Below are 20,882 nucleotides of genomic sequence, written 5' to 3' on the forward strand. Positions count from 1 at the left end.
CAGGCTTCCTGCAGTCCTCTGCATGCCTGAATGCTGCAGCCAGACCTGTGGCAGTCAAGCGACACCCCAAGCCTCCAGGCCCCTAGTTAGCAATTCCAAGGGAGGGAGACTTGCTCTCTGAACACCAATCAATCCACAGAACATCTGGTCATTCTTAAACGTAACCCGGGTGGGGCTGAAGCCAAGGGCTCAAGTGATGTGCCCATACCCAGGGGCCAGCAGGACCTCTGAGAGTCCATGAGGTTATTTCAGGAGTTTAGGAAAAACAACAAGAAAAAGAACAAATGTCTTCTGTTGCCTCTAAGGAATCAAGATTATGAACGGGGTAGTTTTACAGGCTTGAAGCCATACAAATTTTCTCCTGAAAATGGCTACCATAGGGATTTTCAATTTCGAGGCAACTGGAAAGTTCAAACATCCATACAGATATTACTGATGTGTATTAGACACACTTGTCTTTCTTTTTTTATTTTAGTGTGTGTTGGGGGGGTGGGGGAGGAGTCAGAGGACAGTCTCTAAACCTCAATTCTCCCCTCCTAGCATGTGATTTCTGGGAACTGAACTTAGGTCATCAGATTTGACTGCAAATGGCTGTACCCACTGAGCCATCTTGCTCTCCTTGTACTAGACATTCTTTTCAGGCCCAAATTAAAATCACAACTGTCCTGTTCTGGGGCTGGGAAGGTGGTTTAGTCAGTAAACTATGTGCTGTGCAAACCTCAGAAACTGAGTTCTAGTCCTAGCACCCACATAAAAAAATTAATTGAATTAAAAAATACTTTATGATTATTTATGTAAGTGTGCACATGGAGGAATGCAATGAGTTCAACACCAGCTCAGACTTCACAGGGAATACAAGGCCAGCCTATGTTCCAGCCCATGTCTTGAGACAGAGTGTTTTTAAAAAAAAATTGTCTTTAATTTTACAGCAGAACCACAAGTGAGAGACATTATAACTATACCTTTCATCTTTCATACAAAATCTTTATTTAAAATTATCAGACTAACGTCAAATTTCTAAGGCATCTCCAAGAAGGCAGGTGTGCTAAATGTATTTTAAGGTATTGGTTTTCATCTATGACGGAGACATTCTTAGGTATTTCTGATCAAGAGTGACACACAGGGGACAGGAAAGATGGCCGTCAGTGAAGTACTTGCCACATAAGTATGTGGCCCTGAGTTCAATCCCCAACTCACACATAAAGCCAAGCAAGGCAACATGTGCCTATAACCCCATGCTGAGGAGACAGACACATGAGGAGTCTCCCAGAGCTTACTAGACAGCCAGTTTACCCAGTGAGACCCTGTCCCCCAAAATAAGGACAGTCATTAAGGAAGATACTTGACATCAACCTCTGGCCTATGCATGTACTTGTGAATGTACGTACGTACATACGTACGTACGTGCGTGCATGCGCACGCACACACACACACACACACACACACACACACACATAAAGAGTGACCTGAGCACCTCAATGATACAGTACTTGTCACATATACAATTCAATCACCAACACTGCCCAACTCCACCTCAGAAAAAAAAGCCACAAAACTAATGTTAAGTCAGTTTTATTTAAAACTATGCATATAAATGGGCCAAATCACACTCAGTCAAAATATCTGCAACTTTTTTAAACACCATAGTCCAAAAAGACTAATACTTATAGCTGATTCAGCTCACAATATTGTCCTTTCCGAGCAGCAGAGCTGTCTCTGGAACATTTTACAGGTACCTCTAATGGGCGACAGAGATTCTCAGAGCCACAGGCCACAGCCCTGTGCTCAAGGAGTTTAGAGTCTAGCCGGACAGGAAGCAGAGAGAGCAGACCAGAGGAGCTGGCTCCAAGTCCATACTTGTAGTTTAACAAAAGCAATTGCTGGCCTAGGTCATCATATATCTAAACACATAAGTCATGGGAATATCTTAGCAACTCTATACCGTGTGTGGCATATCATTAATAAGAAAGTTTTTATTTTACTTGTCTGTCTATGTCTGAGACTGGGGACTGACTGATTTAGGGTTGGAGATAGAACTCCAGGATAGATTCCCAAGCTAAAAAAAGCGGGGAGGGGGCATTCATTTATATTTGTGTTCATTAATGTTTCCACTCAAATTTAATTGAAAAAATATACCTCCAAACCACCTGTACCATGCTGTTCTCTTAAATGCAAGGATGGCTTATTCATATCCTAGAACTTTTCCAGTTCCACATGCTAGCCTCAGGCTCAGCAGCTTTTACTGCTGAACCGATGTACAAACTCAGGTAACGTGTAGACAGCTCCCCATCCTATGTCGGGATCCATGCTGATGAAGTCATTCAGGTTCATTTTGGAGTCTAGAAAAGAACATGAAAGAAACGTCTGCTGAAACAAATTTCAGGTCAGCGGCCACAGAAGAACTCAGAAACCTAAGGGATGAGGAACCCATTAAAGTGAGCAAGAGTTCAAGATCACTCCTGCAGTGTTCTTGTCTCAAACATACAGTGCTCTTCAAGACAAGCACCACATCGGCCTAAGGGATGCTCCACTGAGCAGATGCCACTGAGCAGATGGACAGCAGTCTTTACAAATATAAGGTTGTACAAGAAAAAGCAAAGATAGGAAATTGTCACAGACTAAAGGAAACAAAAAATGACCACTAAATGTCATACCCGAGTTAGATTCTGTACCAGAAATAAATGAATGAGAAGCCCTGAAAAACCAAACGGTTTTATCGTGGTTATTTTCATATACCACAGCAGTATTTCTGCATTGCTTTCTTCTTTCTCTTTGGTGACTATGCTATGGTTACATATTATGGTTACTACCAAGGAAATGAAGACATAGCCAAATGAAGACACAGCAGCTAAGAGCCTGGCTGTTCTTCCAGATCATCCCAATATCCCACATGGTAGTTTACAACCATCTGAGACTCCAGATCCAGGAGATCCAATGCCCTCTTCTGACTGGGCACGGGACACACATGGTATACTGACACACATGCAGGCAAAACTCCCATACACATTAAAAATTTAAAAATAAATACATCTTAAGGGGGGGGGGCAGTGGTGGCGCACGCCTTTAATCCTAGCACTCGGGAGGCAGAGACAGGCGGATCTCTGTGAGTTCGAGGCCAGCCTGGGCTACAGAGTGAGTTCCAGGAAAGGCGCAAAGCTACACAGAGAAACCCTATCTTGAAAAACCAAAAAAAAAAAAAAAAAAAAAAAAAAAAGAAGAAGAAGAAGACTTAGCCAGCTTAGCTAGGCAGTGGTGGCTCACGCCTTTAATCCCAGCACTTGGGAGGCTGAGGCAGGTGGATCTCTGAGGTTGAGGCCAGCCTGGTCTACAGAGCGAGTTCCAGAACAGCCAGGGATACACACGGAGGAACCTTATCTTGAAAAACCAAAAAGAGAGTTAGCACCAAGGGAATCTGAGGGAGGGTTATATAAGAACTCTGTCCTATTTAACAAATTTTCAAGAAGTCTAAAATTCTTTAAAATAAAAGGTTATACAAAGGGTGCATGCATAATCAAACTGTCAATTTCCAAGCTTCAGTGGGCAACTTACAGGCAATTCAGAGGGGCAAGCGGGACACAGTCAGCCAACTGCAAGCTGTCACAACTGTTCCTGGTGTCTTCGACTAATAAATGGCAAGGAAAGAGCTGGGCGAGCAATGTACATATTAAAAAAGACTCTTAAGGAGGTGGGAGAGATGGCTCAGTGGTTAAAAGCACTGGCTGCCATTGCAGGGGACCCAGGTTCAGTTCTCAGCACTCACATGCAGCTCACAACCATCTATAATTCCAGTTCCAGGGGACCCAACACCTTCTTCTGGCCCCTGAGTCATAAAACAAAAACAAAAAGAGCTAGGCATGATGGCAAACACCTTTAATCCAAGCACTGGGGAAGAAGAGGCAGGCAGATCTCTATGAGTTTAAGACTGGCCTGGTCCAAATAGATGGAACTAGAAAATATCATCCTGAGTGAGGTAACCCAGACTCAGAAGGACAAACATGGTATGTACTAACTCATAAGTGGATATAAAGCAAAGGACAATCAGACTGCAACCCACAGCTCCAGGGAGGCTACCTAGCAGGGGGGGACCCTAGGATAACTGTGGCTTATAATAAGTTTTGGTTTTACCCAATCACTGAGCAAGCTTTAGTGAAACATTTCACTATTAGGATAAGAATTTATACTGTATTAAGCTGATGAAAGAAAAAGCTGGCCATACTTTCAGGAGGGGAGGCTAAAATCTTTATAGATTATGGATTAGCCTATAGAAAAATGTTTACCATAAATCAAACAGTGAAGGGGAAGATGAATAGGAAGATGAATCTCACTTACACAACTTAAGTAAAACATAGATCTCTGAACAGATGAAGATAGGTTTCTTCTGTATCCCAGAGTCTAATCAATATTTATATGTATAATTCAGCTATCATTTGGCTTAAAAGGGCTTATTGGGAAATGTTATCATTTATACTATTTTCTACAGAGAAAATATTTTACTGTTTAAAATAACCCTGGTTTTTTAAATTATAACCTGTTTTTTGTGTTTTTTTTTTCTTTTTTTTTTTTTTTTTATCCCAATCAACTAACAAAGACAAAAACAATTCAGGAAAAATACATCCATTAGCTCAATAAATACAAATATATTTTGACTTTTACAAAGAAAAAAGAAAGACTGGCCTGGTCTACACAGTGAGTTCCAGACTAGCCAGGGATAAATACATAATGAGATCCTATCTAAAATAAATAAAAAAGCAAACAAATAAATAGGAGTAGCTGGAAAGACAGATCAGTGGTTAAGAGAACTTGTTCCTGCAGAGGAGCCAGGTGTGAGCCCCAGCACCCAGATCACAGTATAAATTACATTTATATGTGCAGAAGCTAACCAAAGCCTGGCACAAAGTGAGTAATGACACCGAATGAGCTGCCATCCAAGCCAAAGGACTGAGCCAAAAAGGACCAGATCCTGAGAAGGTTCCATGTGCTGATTACCTACCATGTACTGGGCTGTGAGAATCCACATCTATAAGAGAAATGGGTGCCTGCTGAAGGCACTGTGTGTCCAGGCTAGCCCCTGTGTAGCGGGGCACCTGAGACAATGAGGTAGACCCAGGAAGCCCTCTCCTAACACTGTTTTCATAGTTCCAATGTGCAAGCGGGGAAGCAGATGGGATACGGGAAAGCAATCACACAGTTTGGGGTTGTTTGGGGTTTTCTTTCATTATGAAGCTTCTCACTGAGAGACTCAAAACTCAGGCAGAACCCTCTTTCAGTGTTCACCCCCTTCAAATACGCTAAATATTTTTTGCTTTCTTCCTCCAAGAGCTAGTGGTGCCCCTGCTCTGTTTCTGCAGAGTCCCACAGAGCCTGCAGGGCTCTTTCCTGTGGACTGCGTTAGCCACAGGATGGGATGATCTCACCCCTAAGTGGAATGCTGTGAATGACTTACAATCACAGGTAATGTTTCAAAAGCACGCGAATGCCGAGCAACAGTAACCTGCTATGATCTGAGCTCTCAAGGCATTCTCAACTGGATGGCTGCCTAGAAGCACAGGAGGAAGCAAGTGGTGTGATAAAGCTCTCTTACTGCCGGTTTATTACGAGGTTACTAAACTGGCATTTCCCACGCAGAAGGACGCACTGGGGATGTCTTTTACCAGTACGTGAAACCCCACCATGGCAATGTGCTACTGATAGCGCTGTTGGGTGACACACAGATGTGATGCCAGAATCCCAGCAGATGTACCCAATAATCGAGCAGTTTGCTACGGTCACGGCTCTGTTCCCCAGCATTTATTCTCCCCAAGAGTGCTTCTGCCCTCCAGTCCTGTTTTCTGCACCTCGATTTCTGAATCTAGGAAACAGAGAGCTCGTGCTTGTACTTATCCTCACCACTCAGGGAGTGCATCCAAAAACTGACTAAGGGGAGTGCTGATCTGAGCAGTAACCAGGCAGAAACCCCTGGAAGGACACCCTTGTCTCACCACCAGTTTCAATGCAGGGGTACGCTGGAGGAGGCTCTCTCCAGTTCCCACTGGAATCTTTCATGTGAGACCGGTCAGAAGCAAAATTCTTCAAGTAGGAATCAGCACGGACCACTCTAAATTTCCTGCAGATAAATCAACATACACTTATATCAGAGAGATATCACGGCTGGCATTCTAACTCATTCCTACAATGGACCCTTTCTATGATGTGCACAAAACTACTCAAGAATTTTTGCATTGTTACTAATGCATACACATCTACATGGCTGATTACCTATTAAGCAAGCTGAAGGAAATGACTGGAACCCAAAGCTATGAAAGTACAGGAGTAAATCGTGGTTTTTATTTACTCAATTAATTGCACATTGGGGCAAAGGATAAGATTTTTGTTGTTGCCTTTTAATTTTCTTGAGTTTGGCATTAGCTCTAGCCACGATCCAGCAATCAAGACAAAAATTCTCAACACAACTGAAAGAAAATGTTGGGAATATCTTCACACTCACTTTTTTTTAAAAAACACATTTGAGTGTGTGTGTGAATGTGTATGTGTGTGTGTGACCATGTGTGCATGGTCAGAGGTAATCTACAGACATCAATTCTCTCTTTCCTCCATGTGAATCCCAGGCATGGAAGTCAGGGCCTCAGTCCTGGCTGGCCCTCATCACGCTCATGTTTATAATACCGTCTTTCATATGATACAGAGCCTTTAGAGTTTTAAGATACGCTTAAGCTCTTGTACAGCAGGCACACCAGTAATGCAGAAATAGGAGGACGGAGACAAAGAGGGGAGAGGAGAGAGGAAAAGAAAGGGAAAGACTGAGAAAAGGAGGGGGGAGGGACAGAGAGGGAGGGGGGATGACTTCTGCATAATCACCAAGTCTTACGTCAGAAAATCAGTACCTTAGTACTGAATTTCCTCACCTCCTAAACTGTGGATGAATGTCATCATCAGACTTAAGGGCATCTTCTACGTAAATGTCGAAAGGGCAGGGAAATGGCAAAATAGTATCAAGATCATAAATGAAGCTCTGTCCTTCACTTGACACATGAAGCAGAACGACATGATAATCCTAGGAATAACAATCACTGAGGTTAACCCAGTTAGTGCAGGACAGTCAATTCCAACATTGCAGGATCAGCGCACAAGCATCAGCGGGAAAGCAGCTGCCGGGCTAATATCAGCCTCCTTGTAATGGCAAAATAAAATAATAAAACACACAACCCCCCAAACAGAAAAACGCCCAGTGATTGGAAAATGGCTAAACAACGACAGTGTTTGACCCGCTGTCATGTGATATCCCATGTTCTGTAACTGAACGGAAAAACTGACTGTGGGACATAGCTGTATTTTGTGTTATATTTTAAAGCTTGGTTGCGCGAAGACACACACGTGAATTCAAATGTATATACGCATTCACACATATGAATTCAGAAGGAGTCTACAAAGGCATCTTCTTCGACACTTTGGATCTTCAATGTCCCACGACAGCCCATGTGTTAAAGCCTTTACTTATCAGTGGTGACACACACTTTAACCCCAGCACTCAAGGGGCAGAGACAGGTGGATCTCTGAGTCCGAGACCAGCCTGATGTACACGGAGAGCTCCTGGCCAGCCAGAACTATATATTGAGCCCTTAGAGAGAAGTCTTCTGGACACTGGGGGCTCAGCCTTGAAGGGGGCATTGGGAGCCCAGCACTTCCTCTTCTTTCTCTCCTTCCTTGGCCGTGAGACAAACAGCTCTGCCCACCATGTGTCCCTGCCTCGCCACAGACGCAAACACACAGAGCCAAGCAATATGGACTGAAACCAGAAACTGAGCACAGAATAAAACTTTCCTCTACGGTGATTCACTTCGTGTATTAGTTACAATGACAAAGAGCGATTGACACCCCCCCCAACTGCAAAAACAGTGGGGTCTTCCTGAGGTTAGTCTGGAGAGGACACTAATTTCCAATTTTTATTACTTTTTTTTATTTTTTATTTTTTAATTTTCCAGAGCTGAGGACTGAACCCAGGGCCTTGTGCTTGCTAGGCAAGTGCTCTACCACTGAGTTAAATTCCCAACCCCTACTTTTCTAATTAAAAGAAAAAAACCAAACATCACCAAGCTCTCATCTGCAGCCATTAAAGGAAAAGATAAAGACCGCTCCCACAGCCCTGCTTGGTTACAGATGGTAACTATGGATGCTACTTGTACCTCCTGCTCTCACTCCCAGACACAAGGCACTGCCAGCACCAGCCAATGGCTAGGAGGACCATGGCATTCTCAAGGGACATGTATGCAGGCTGGTGCTTCACACCCAGGAACAAATGCTCTCGTGGAGAAAACGCACCGAAATGATTGTTCAGTCTGCTCTCACGCTAGCGGCAGCTGACATCCTTCCAGCACTTCACAGTTTACACAGCATGCTAGCACTGTGACCTGTGAGATGGGAAAGACAGTCGACACTAGAAACACCCTATACTGAATGCTCCCTTCAGCTCCGACTCCAAAGAAAGAGAGCAGAGATAGAATCTATGAGTGCACTCCCCCATCCAGATGAGCCAAGAGCCGCTCTCCCTGAAATAGCCTTCTTCCTCCCCTGGCCTGATGACCTTTACATTCCCGCCACCACAACAACCCTGTTCCTCAATTGCCAGTCACGTTCTCCTAGGAATTAGCTAAGAAGACTAAATCTTGAGCCGAGGAGGACTCAGCAGGAAAAGGAACTAGCCACGGAAGCCTGACAACTCAAGTTCCACTCCTATGGATGTGGTGTTGAACGGCTGTAATCCAGCGAGGGGGAAACAGGCCCGGGACCACACAGACCAGCTAGCCTCGAGTCTGCAGGACAGCAGCAGAACCAAGAGACTGCACCTCAACAAAACAACAAAACAAGTGAGAGCCAACGCCACGAGCTGTGTTCTCACCTCTGCACATGCGCACACACGTGCACACATACATGCAATAAACACTAAATATTAAAAAAGAGGACACTAAATCTTGAACCCTCTCCAGATAAACTAACACGGTACCTAGACTTTTAACCAGTCTCCAGATTAAACCAAACGTGCATCCAGGCTATATGTGAAAAGTTCCTAGTGCAGAATGGGTACAAGACAGGGAAATCACGAAATTTTTCTCCTACACTGGACATTTATAAACATTACTGTAAGCCAGACATGATGGCCTATGCCTTTAATCCCGGCACTTGGGAGGTAGGACAGGAGAAACAGAAGGTTTAGGCCAGCCAAGACTGTAGCAGGCTTCCTCTGGGCCACCAACCAGTACTCAAGTCAAGATGCGGAGACAATGTTAGTTATGAATGCTCGGCCTTAGTTTAGGCTTGTTTCTTGCTAGCTCTAACAGCAACCTGTTTCTCTTCAGTGCCTCAGCGCTTTTACCTTTCTTTCATTCTGTCTGTCCTACTTTCACTGCTCCCTCCATGTCTGTGTGTCTGGCAGCTGCCTGGCTGGACAGCCCTGGGTGTCTCCCTGGTTCTCTTCTCTCTCACCACCCTCTTGAGCCTAGATTCCTCCTCCTACTTATTCCCTCTGCCCACCAGCCCCGCCTATCCCTCTCCTGCCTAGCTACTGGCCAGTCAGCTCTTTCTTAGACCAATCAGGTGCCTTAGGCAGGCAAGGTGAAACAGCAACACGTCTTCACATACTTAAACAAACGCAGCAATAACAGATGTAACACATCTTTGCCCAGTTAGAGTAATATTCCACAACACAAGATTGCACAGAGAGCCTGTCTCAGACTTCCTGTGTGATCTGTCCTCGTCAACATCCCCCAGTTCCATAACCACATACCCGACAGAAACGACTTACGTGAGGAAATGCTTATTTTGGCTCACAGTTTCAGAGACTGCAACGAGTCTTTTTCTGTCCCGCCAGCCAGCTCCCAAATAATGACACGGAGACTTCTTATTATGAATGCTCGGCCTATAGCTTAGGCTTGTTCCTAACTAGCTCTCGTGACTTAACCCATTTACATTAATCTACGTTCTATCACATGACTTTATCTCTCTTCCACCTTGTACCCCACCCCACCCCCATTTCCTCTCTGTGTCTCCTGACTTCTTCTCTTCCTTTCTCTTCCCGGAAATCCCACCTATACCTCCTGCCTAGCTATTGGCTGTTTGGCTTTTTATTACACCAATCACAGCAATACACCTTCACACAGTGTACAAATATCCCACAACAAGAAACTACAGTCTACCAAACCTATAGGGAAGGCATAAGGCGGCAGGAATATGAGACCATTGTTCCTCGCATGCTGACAGGCTGGGGGGCAGAGAATAAGAGAACAGAGGCCATAGCCAGAAGTAGGTACAACCTGCAAGGCCCACTATTCTCAGTGACAGACTTCTACTAGCTAGGCCTCAGGTCTCAGAGGTTCCACAACCTCACAGAACAGCATCACCAGGTAGGGACCAGGAAATCAAACACAGAAGCCTGCAGTGGATATTTCATACACAAACCATTACAGATCTCAAAGCAAAAGTTGGAAAAATGTATGTCCATAGTGCTTTACCACAGACAGAATAACATCCATTCTCAAAAGATCATTTATCGATAATTGTCATAGGCTTTCTCTAGCATCCCTTCAATTCTGCTTTACCACAGCATACTGGTCACTCAGAGGCCACAAGGAACAATGCATCAGAGGCTCTTAGGTGGCCATCTTACCCAGATCACAGGTCCATTCCCAGGTCTTGCCTGCTGTTTCCAAATAGGTACCTACAAAATACAGGACATCCATGAGTTTCATTCAAATCCTTCTAGAGTCTCTACACCAATACATCAGTGAGCAATAGACTGTCCCTAGGTGGGCTGGGATATGGTATAGCAGTTCATAGGGCTTGCTGCTCTTGCAGAAGACCTAGGATTTGTTCCTAGCATCCACATGGTAGCTGACAAACATCTGTAACTCCAGGCCACAGGGATCCAACCCCTTCTTCTTGGCCTCTGTAGGCACAGTGCACACAGGTACACACACAGGCATATATGCAGGCAAAACACCTGTACACATTGGGAAAAAAAAAAAAACAGCTAGGCATTGTTGCACACACCTTTAATCCTAACACTCAAAAGCAGAGGTAGGGTGGTTCTCTCTGAGTCTGAAGCCAGTCAGGGCTACATAGAGAGACCCTATCTCAGGATAAAGAAATTAGTTAACCAAATTAAATTTTAAAATCAAAAATGTTTGTTTCTAAGCAATCCACATCAAGGTGAAGGAATGAAGTTCAAATCCTGAGTGCAAACATCCTCCACTGTGAGAGTTCACAAGAACCAAAGATACTGCAGTGTTCTCCAGAGAGCAGGGGGCCTGGGTTAGGAAGCAGGAGGAGGCCAGGCAGGGTCAAGTCCTGCCTTCTCTCTCAGTTATTCATGAGACCTCTCGGAATCTCCTTCTTCACCGAATAAGTGGGGAAAGTTAGCAGGTCTTGGCGGTACATGCCTGAAATTCCAGCCTCAGCTGCATAATGACTGTGAGGCTAGTGGGCTTAGGTAAATGTCTCCAAACAAAAGTCAAGTCAATAAAATAAAATAGAGAATGTTGTCTAAACCTTTCCTACTTCACAGAACTTTTATTAACCCAAATGAGACAATGCCTGCAAAGGTGCTTTATAAAACCCAAAGGGCCACTTCTAGTGCTCCATGAAAGTTTACTCCGCTCTATTCAAACTTCAGAGACAAATCTTTACTTCGAATCAGTTCTATGGATCTAATTATACAATTAAAAAGGCTCTAAACCAGACACGGAGCATGCCTATAACCCCAGTACTCAGAAGGTCACCACAAGTTCGAGGCCAGTCTGGTCTACACAGGGAGTTCCAGGTCAGCCAGGGTCTACACTCTGAGACACTGTCTCAAAAAGAAAGGAAAGAAGGGGATGCAGCCTGTATAAACATGCCATCACATCCTTCATCACCATCAAGAAAGGGGATAAAATCTAATGGGGAAAAAAAAAAAAGCTGCTTGAAAGGCTGCCGTGACAAAGCACACTTTAGAACAGTATGGCTTCGATACTGCACTTAGCTCCTGAGGTCACCCTAACCCTCATTTTCACTGTCATCACTTACCAACTTACCATCTTCCTCTCATTTGATATGAAGACAGCGGAACACTCTTCCAAGGGATACTGGTCATGGGTTTTGATGTATTCACAGAGTTTCCAAATGTTTTCCTCACTAAGAGAAAATAATTACAAGTGAACACGCTGTGCCTTTTGAACTTAAACGAAAGACTGAGGAGGATATCATTGGAAGGGACCTTAACCACCCCATCTGACTAACAGTGGCTGGCTAACAGTGACTCTCCTCCAAAGCACAGTCAACAAGCTGCTACCAACCTGTACTGTGTGCACATCCAGACAGAGGGTCCTTACCCACCACTGAAGCCTGTGGCCAGTAAAATGCCACGTCAGGATTCCAGAAGCTGAGAAACTGCTGGAATTCTCCTCTGAAAATGCACATTCTCACACCACACCGTAACCCTCCATAAGTCCCAGTTAACATTATTTCCCCATTTGTCCGAGAAATGTGACAGGATTTTTTTTTGTTTGTTTTGTTTTTTTGAGACAGGGTTTCTCTGTGTAACCGCCCTAGCTGTCCTGGAACTCTCTCTGTAGACCAGGCTGGCCTTGAACTCAGAGATTCACCTGTCTCTGCCTCCTGAGTGCTGGGATTAAAGGCATGTATCACCACCACCAGGCTCATGACAATATTTTTTCATTAGATTTGAGGTAGATTTTAGTCCCTTCCTTGACGGTGATGAAGGATGTGATGGCATGTTTATTCAGGCTGCATCCCCTTCCTTCCTTTCTTCTTGAGACAGTGTCTCAGAGTGTAGACCTTGGCTAACCTGGAACTCCCTGTGTAGACCAGACTGGCCACAAACTTGTGGTGACCTTCTGAGTACTGGGGTTTTAGGCATGCTCCGTGTCTGGTTTAGAGCCTTTTTAATTGTATAATTAGAGACATACATACATACATACATACATACATACATACATACATACATACGTGTATGTTTCTAAGCAATCCACATCAAGGTGAAGGAATGAAGTCCAAATCCTGAGTGCAAACATCCTCCACAGTGAGAGTTCACAAGAACCAAAGATACTGCCGTGTTCTCCAGAGAGCAGGGGGGCCTGGGTTAGGAAGCAGGAGGTCAGGCAGGGTCAAGTCCTGCCTTCTCTCTCAGTTATTCATGAGACCTCTTGGAATCTTTCCTTCACTGATTAAGTGGAGAAAGTAAGCAGGTCATGGCTGTACATGCCTGTAATTCCAGTTTGGGGTAGAATGCTCCAAAAAAACCTTCTTTAAGAAAGGTCTTTTAGAAAACTGTCTCACCAGGCAAGGTGGTGACACATCTTTAGTCTCAGTACTTGGGAGGCAGATCTCTGCAAGTTCAAAGCCAGAAGGGGCCATATTGTGAGGCCTTGTCTCAAAAATAACTAGGGCTGGAGAGATGGCTCAGTGGTGAAGAGCACCCACTGCTCTTCCAGAGGTCCTCGTTTGGTCCTCAGCATCCACACTGCAGCTCACACCTGCCTGTAACTCCAGCTCCAGGGGGATCTGACGCCCTCACAGGTACAAAAACATATCCACACTCCCGTAAATATGTGAAATTAAAGATAAATCTAAAACATCTCAATTCAGAAAGAAAGGAAGTTCTTTTGGCGACTGAAATTCATCTTCCGACACTGTGCCAGACAAGTCTCTTCCTATCTGACAGGCCATCAGCTGTCTGACAGGCAGTCAGAACCTGCCTAAGCACTGCCCAGACTCTCAAACTGAGCAGTACCTGAGCCTCCTTCCCGAGCACAGGCAAGAACAAGCGCCCCTGGCTGCCTTCCCAGCTCAGCCTCTGGGTTCCTGTCTTGGTGTGATGAATCACACACACCTCTGCTCAAAATGAGTCTCTGCTGCTCCACTCAGAGCGCATCACTCAGCCTGTCAGGACCAATTTCTAGTCATCCACATCTCACTCACTCCCTGACAATGAAGCAAGACAGAAACAGCACGCATCGAATTTATGAAATCAAACTAAAAGTATTACAGAAATACACATCTGTTTATTTTTTATTACATTTAGTGTGGGGGGGGTAAGATACTTATGCATGCCACAGTGCACGTGTGGGAGTCAGAGGACAACTTTTCAGGAATCAGTTCTCTCTTCCACCTTGTGGGTCCCAGGGATTGAACTCAGGTCCTCAGGCTTGTTGGCAAGTACCTTTAGCTCCCCCACACTTGTGGGAATCTACCGGAGACTAGCTCAGACCTGCTCCCACCTTTTGAAGGGTTCTTGGATGGAGAAGAGAGGAATGAGGAAATATTAGGTAGAAAGATAGACCTAGATGACAACGAGGAGAAAGACAGAGACATAGGATAGCTTCGGGAGGGCACTGGGTCAATACCCTGCCACCCAGAGCTTTATTCTAAAGGGCTTTTTATAATATGCCAAGGGGAGAGGCAAAAGACCTCCCTCTTGCAAGATCAAAGCACACTGTACAGCCAAGTGTAGACCCTTCCAAACACCTGGTAAACACACTCATGGCCAAACCATCTCCTTAGGCAGCCCTGCTGGGTAAAGCAAACTCAGACGCCCTGACCCCAAGGAAGGTCTCACTAGGAAGCCTCTGTGGGCCACCACAAGAAAGGTTCGGGGATGGCAAGATAGCTCAGGAGGTAAAGGCCAGGCCTGGGGACCTATGCAGTGAAAGGCGAGAACTCATGTTCGGTCTCTATTCCTGAGACCACCCATGGACAACTCACACATGAATCGACTCTGCTCTAGACCACCACCTCCCCAACTAAATACTGGGGAAGCATTTTTCCTACTAATGACTCCTGTCCCACTGGTGTTGCCTGGAAGCCATGTGGATGAATAGGGGAGAAGCATGTGGGGGATCTGCTCATGGAGAGGACACAGTGCTGTGCCCTCATTACAGTGGCCCCAGATTCTTCTTGGGTGTGTTGTAAACAGAGAAGCCATTCTCTGGGCCCCCTGCTCTGAGCACACCCATAAAATATTTATCCAGGTTCTGAGAAGACACGTGTTGGTCTGGTCCACAGGAATTTTGAACTTAACCACAAGCATCTTCAAGAGCATATGAGACACAAGTCCGGCTAAGTGCTTAGATAATGAATTAAAGTCTATAGATGGCAAGAGGCACTCAGATCTAAAGTACCAAGTATCCCAGAAGGCCATAAAAGATGCACAGAGAAAGCACAGAGCAGAGTCATTAGCTGAGATGTACAGGGAAACAGCAGAGGTACAGGTCAGCAGTTGCTCCTTTTTGCCCTGCCCCCATCTCCATCCCACAGAATAATGCAGATTTCATGAGTCCACAAGCATCATTAGTATGTAGAATCCATGATATGGCTTGAACACACACTGCCCATTATTTTTCAAATATGTGTGAATGTTACATAGGGTAAAATAATAATAATAATAATAACAACAATAATAATAATAAAAAGCCCCCCCCCCTTTTTTGAGACAGGGTCTTGCTCTGTAACTCTGACTGGCTTGGAACTCACTATGTAGACCAGGGTGGCCTCAAACTCATGAATATCCTCCTGCCTCTGCCTCCTCCTGGGTGCTAGAATTAAAAGGATTTGCCACTAAACCCGGCCATCAATTACTTTTCAATAATATAACTAACACTAAGTTGAGGAATATCATGAAATTTCTGCTGTTTGATATTTGAAACAGGGTCTGCCCTGGAACTTGCTATGAAACCTAGGCCAGACTCAAACTTGAAGTTATTTACCCGGCCTCTGCCTGTGGGTGTTAGCATTATAGACATGAGCCACAACACCCAACTCATGAAACTTCTTTTGAAAACAAAGATTTATTTTATGTGTAGGGGTGTTCTGCCTGCATGTATGTCCGTGCGCCACATGTGTGCAGCACCTGGGGAGGTCAGAAGAGGGCATCAGATCTTCTGCTACTGGTGGTTATAGACAGTTGTGAGCCACCATGCAGCTGCTGGGAATCAAACTGTAGTCTTCTGGAGGAGCAGCCAGTGTTCTTAACTGCTTAAACCATCTCTCTGTCCCCCACCTTCTTCACAGAACTTTTGATGTTAAAGGGGGGTAGGAGGGGTGAGGTGCTTATATTTGGGAATTCTGGAAGCTGCAGCAGAAATAGAAAGCACTCTGTATTTGTTACAGATCCTGGCGCCTATTTAACTTTTAAGTGGGAAAATAAGCCAGGGTGGTGATAATGGCATCTCCAGGGGAACAGTCGATCTTATCCACAGCCAAATGGCTAACAAAGCAGCAAATGGGTTACCTGTGAGCTGCATTCAGCAGACACAGGGGAGCAGCCCTCAGCCACAGCAACACAAAGGGAATGTGACCTGCTGGGGGTTCAATACTTAGCACTGGGGTAGGAAGGGGGAAGGGAAGGGGAGAAACCATGCAAAACCACACAGTCCCGGCCAACTTAGCTACCATTATCATCATGAAGTGGCATCTGGAAAGAGAAGTAACATCTACCAGAACACAACAGTAGCGGCATTTATTTCAAGTCAAAAGAACCTGGAGGAACAAAGGCAGTCAGGTGTGCCTGCTGACATGCTAGTCACAGCAGGACAAGCAATGTCTAGAGATACATTTGGTTGTCACGACTTGGGGGGTACGGGGAGCTGGTAATGGCATCTGTCTGCTACAGGCCAGGATATGCAATCACACACCCTAAAATGCATGGAACCTGATACTCAAAATGCCGACAGAGCCAGGGCTGAGAACCTGGCAATAGGGCAGAGAAGGTGGGTTCAAAATGAGGTTGGAAAAACACAGGCCTTGGACAAATAAACCAGACAGCCAGTGATACTCAGATGGACTTTGTTATCTCTAAGCATATCCCACAAAATATGATCAGCAAGCCCGGCATGGTGGCACAGGCCTTTAACCCCGGCACTCAGGAAGTGGGGGTGGGCATATCTCTGGGAGTTGGAGGCCAGCCTGGTTTACATAGCAAGTTTTAGGACAGACAGTGAGAGACTATCTTTAAGAAAAAAGGAGCTGAGTGGTGGTGCATGCCTTTAATCCCAGCATTTGGGAGACAGAGCCAGGTGGATCTCTGTGAGTTCAAGGCCAGCCTGGCCTACAGAGTGGGATCCCAGAACAGGCACCAAAACTACACAGAGAAACTCTGTCTCAAAAAACCAAAAAGAATGCCGGGCGGTGGTGGCGCACGCCTTTAATCACTCGGGAGGCAGAGCCAGGCGGATCTCTGTGAGTTCGAGGCCAGCCTGGGCTACCAAGTGAGTTCCAGGAAAGGCGCAAAGCTACACAGAGAAACCCTGTCTCGAAAAAACCAAAAAAAAAAAAAAAAAAAAACCAAAAAGAAAAAAAAAAGAAAGAAAAGAAAAAAAGGGAGGGAAAAGTGGAGGAGGGGTTTGGAGATTTGGAGAGTTGACTCAGAGGTTAAAAGCACTGGCTGCTCTTCCCAAGGACGCAGCACTAAATCCCGTCTCCAGGGATCTTTTACTAGCCTCCTTGAGTACCAGTCACACATGTAGTACATGGATAGATATGCAAGCAAAACATTCATAGAAAGTAAAAAATAAAAATAAAATAAGCCAGGCAGCAGTGGCACACACATTTAATCCCAGCACTCGGGAGGCAGAGGCAGGCGGATCTCTGTGAGTTCTAGGCCAGCTTGGTCTACAGAGTGAGTTCCAGACAGCCAGGATTGTTTCACAGAGAAACTCTGTCTTGAAAAACCAAAAATAGATAGATAGATAGATAGATAGATAGATAGATAGATAGATAGATAGATAGATAGATAGATAGATAGATAGGAAGAAAGAATAAAGATCAGCAAAGCAACCTTATATTCCTCCACGGTACTACCTGTAAGTCCAAACTCTGGGGTAGAACCCTAAGATGGACAGGTCTTAACAAGCTCTCAGATGATTCCTCAACACATTCAAACTTAGAATAGTTTTGAGCAGTGTAAAACCAGCAAAGGGTAAAGCTCTGTGGATGGAAGAGTGTTGGTTACTTTTCCCATTGCTACAGCATCCTTTTTGTTTTTTTGTTTTTGTTTTTGAGCCGGGGGTTTCTCTGTGTAGCCCTGGCTGGCCTGGAACTAGCTCTGTAGACCAAGCTGGCCTGGAACTCAGAGATCTGTCTGCCTCTGCCTCTGAGGGCTGGAATCAAACAAAGGCTGTGCCACCACTACCCAGCTAGCAACATCCTCTTAGAGAATAAAGGGTCTATTCCAGTTCAGTTTGACAGTGGGAGAAACATGAAGCAGCTGGTCACATTGCATCCCAAGTCTGGGAAGTGTAAATATGGGTGCTCAGCTCTGTTGCTCATTTTTATTCAGGCTGGGACATCAGTCCACGGAATGTTGCTGCCCACATTTTGGGTGGATCTTCTGTCTCAACCCACTCGAGAAACTCCCTCACAGATATGCCCACAGGTTTGTCTCCCAGGGGATACTAGACCCTGTCAAATCAACAATATTAACCACAAGTAAGTAAATAGACCTATTAGGAAGGAACTGGAATAGTCCCATGATGGCAGAGGAAGGCTCTGCTGTAGCTGAATGAGCCCAAAGAAGGTCACCTATTGAAGAGATGTGACCTCTTTGTCACTCTTCATCCCACTGCTCCTGTCCTTCTCACCAACCCCCTTGTCGCTTGTAGAAATACTCACCACACACATCCTCCTCAGGGCTTCTGCGCTTGCTGTGCTCCCTGCCTGAAATGACCAGCTCTCTGTTCAGTGTCACCTTATCAACAATGTCCCTTAAACATCCCAACATGAAGCAGCATTAGTCACCATCTTGTCTCTCGTTCTATTTTTCTTATAGCCCTTACCACCAGCCAAACTTGGTTCACTTGTTGCTGTCTGCCCATTCTCCACTGAAATATAAGAATTATGAGATCTTGCCAGGAAACATATCCATTTTGTTCACTGCTATATCCTCGGTGCAGAGACTCACCCAACGTATGTTTTGCGTCCCGAAGAAATATTTACTGAATAAATGAAAGAAACAGAGTAGATGTTCCAGATAAAAACTAGCAGGGCTTGGGAACCAGGCGGGGCAGGTAAACAATGCACCAGCTAAGAAGCAAGGACCCCAACCCTCACACAGACTCCATCCAGATTACATTCCACCACTTAGCTGTGTGGTTTGCGACAAACCACGGTCATTCTATGGCTCAGCCTTTGTACTGGTGATAATGATCATTGAACCAGTCTCCAAGGTTGGGGGGTCACCACAATATGAGGCACTGTATTAAAGGATGGCAGCTTTAGGAAGTTTGAGATTCACTGTAAGCACTTGGACTTGAGCTACCGTGGTCTCAGCTGAATACATGTTAAGTCCTTAGTGTCATCGGCTGAGGGGGAAGGAGTGGATTTAGATGACCCTGAGGTTCCTCTTGAGTTGGGGAAGAAGTCCCTACACAAGAAAAGGAAGGTGAGGTGTGGAGATGAAAAAGCCAAGGTGAACAGTGTTCGAGCTGCACAGGCAGCCTAGGGCACTAGCCTCACAATCTGAGTGAGGCCTTGAGTAAAAACCCTTCTGTGCCTCAGAGTTCTTAAAAACTGCGATCACAACAGCACCTGCCTCTTGGGGTTACTGTGGAGCTCAACTGGGTTAATTTACATAAAGCACCCAAGACAACGCTTGGCATATGGCAAGGGCAGTGCAAACGCAACCGTTATCATCACCCTGTAGTACAACGATCAGGAGGATAGCGGTATCTGTTGCCTGACCGGATTTCCCGCGACCTCAAACTGTGTCTCCATTGTCTTTAAAATTAAAAATGTCCTGAACTTCGATCTGAAACCACACGGACTTCTACCGTTACCTCAGGGTCTCCAGCCTAACTCCCCTTTCTTGTCCCCAGGCACTAAGACGCGCAGACATCCGTCACCTCCTCAACGCCACCCCACTGCCCCAGGCTCAGCTAAGGAGACCAGGGGTGCGCTCCTGACCCTTCTCATATCCCCACCCTTCTCATCTCGGCGCCAAAACCCGGCAGTGTAGGCCTGCAGCGCTCGGGTGAGAGCCGGGAAGAAGAAGCATTCGGTAGCGGTGCGCGACAACGCGCAGATCCCGGGCCACCGCGCCGCGTTCTCTCACCAATAGCAGCTGCTGTAGACACACGCGTCCCGCGTAGGACAGGCCGGCTGGTACTGCGGGGCCGTGGCGGCGGCGGTGGCGGGGCCGTCCCCCTCCATGGCCCGACGCTGTGGCTCACAGAACAAGCAAACAACCCGCTTGCAGCAGTCGTAACCAGCTCCCCAGGCGGAGTGGACCCGACCGGGACCGACCAGGGCAGTTTCCGGGTACCGGGAAAAGCCTAGAGCCGAGAGGGCGGGACCCAGTGCAGCGTGAGGGCGGAGCCCGGGATGTAGAAGACTGCGTGGTTCCGGATGGGCGGGACCTCGGCGAGTGGGTGGAGCCCGGGCTGGGAGGTGGGGCCGGGGTTGGTGGAGCGGGTGCTAGGGGCCATGAAAGCTAGGACACCAAGATAAGTGTGGTTCTTGCCAGGCCTTACATGATGGGTGGAGCCAGTGGCAGGGTGGGGCTCCACTGAGAGGGTCCCCCCACCCCCGGACTTAGGCTGTGCTGCGTGGACCTAGTCGCCATCAGGTGGGGAATGCTTGGTGTTGTTGACGTGTTAGGTATGAGCTTCCTGACACCCATTCAACCCCAGCTGAGGGTGCCAGCTGTGTTGTGTCGGGTGTTGGGTTCAAGCGGGTCCTTGGAAAGAAGAAACGGGCATTCTAGGATCTCCAACCCCTCTAGGATGAATTTTAGCCTTCTGCAGCCGCAGGAGAATCAACCTCTGGTGAACTGACTGACTGTGCCTTAGCCACGGGCTCCTTGTTTGTTATACCTTTTAGCAAGTCAATTTCCGTACACCAAA

The 20,882-nt window shown here is 46.0% G+C and overlaps 1 protein-coding gene and 1 non-coding gene across 5 annotated transcripts; both read right to left on the reverse strand.

Moving 5' to 3' along the window:
• Positions 1–1,556: 1,556 nt before the first annotated feature.
• Ntaq1 (N-terminal glutamine amidase 1) lies at positions 1,557–20,340 on the reverse strand. Of its 4 annotated transcripts, XM_006990672.4 has the most exons (6): positions 20,093–20,338; positions 12,063–12,162; positions 10,658–10,708; positions 6,903–7,051; positions 5,979–6,103; positions 1,557–2,339 (listed from the first exon to the last, which is right to left on the reverse strand). In XM_006990672.4, the coding sequence occupies exons 1-6, from the start codon at positions 20,188–20,190 to the stop codon at positions 2,230–2,232; spliced, it is 633 nt and encodes a 210-aa protein (XP_006990734.1). In that variant the 5' UTR covers positions 20,191–20,338; the 3' UTR covers positions 1,557–2,229. The 4 variants fall into 4 exon arrangements, with proteins under 4 accessions (XP_006990734.1, XP_076411861.1, XP_042120729.1 ...); XM_076555746.1 differs by lacking the exon at positions 10,658–10,708 and having other exon boundaries at positions 20,093–20,333; XM_042264795.2 differs by lacking the exons at positions 1,557–2,339; positions 6,903–7,051 and having other exon boundaries at positions 5,973–6,103; positions 12,055–12,162; positions 20,093–20,340.
• Positions 14,875–15,001, reverse strand: LOC121824547 (small nucleolar RNA SNORA11). The gene has a single exon (XR_006066487.1). It is a non-coding gene; the product is annotated as a small nucleolar RNA SNORA11 (small nucleolar RNA).
• Positions 20,341–20,882: the final 542 nt, after the last annotated feature.

Source organism: Peromyscus maniculatus, chromosome 20 (genome assembly GCF_049852395.1).
Source record: "Peromyscus maniculatus bairdii isolate BWxNUB_F1_BW_parent chromosome 20, HU_Pman_BW_mat_3.1, whole genome shotgun sequence".
NCBI lineage: Eukaryota > Metazoa > Chordata > Mammalia > Rodentia > Cricetidae > Peromyscus > Peromyscus maniculatus.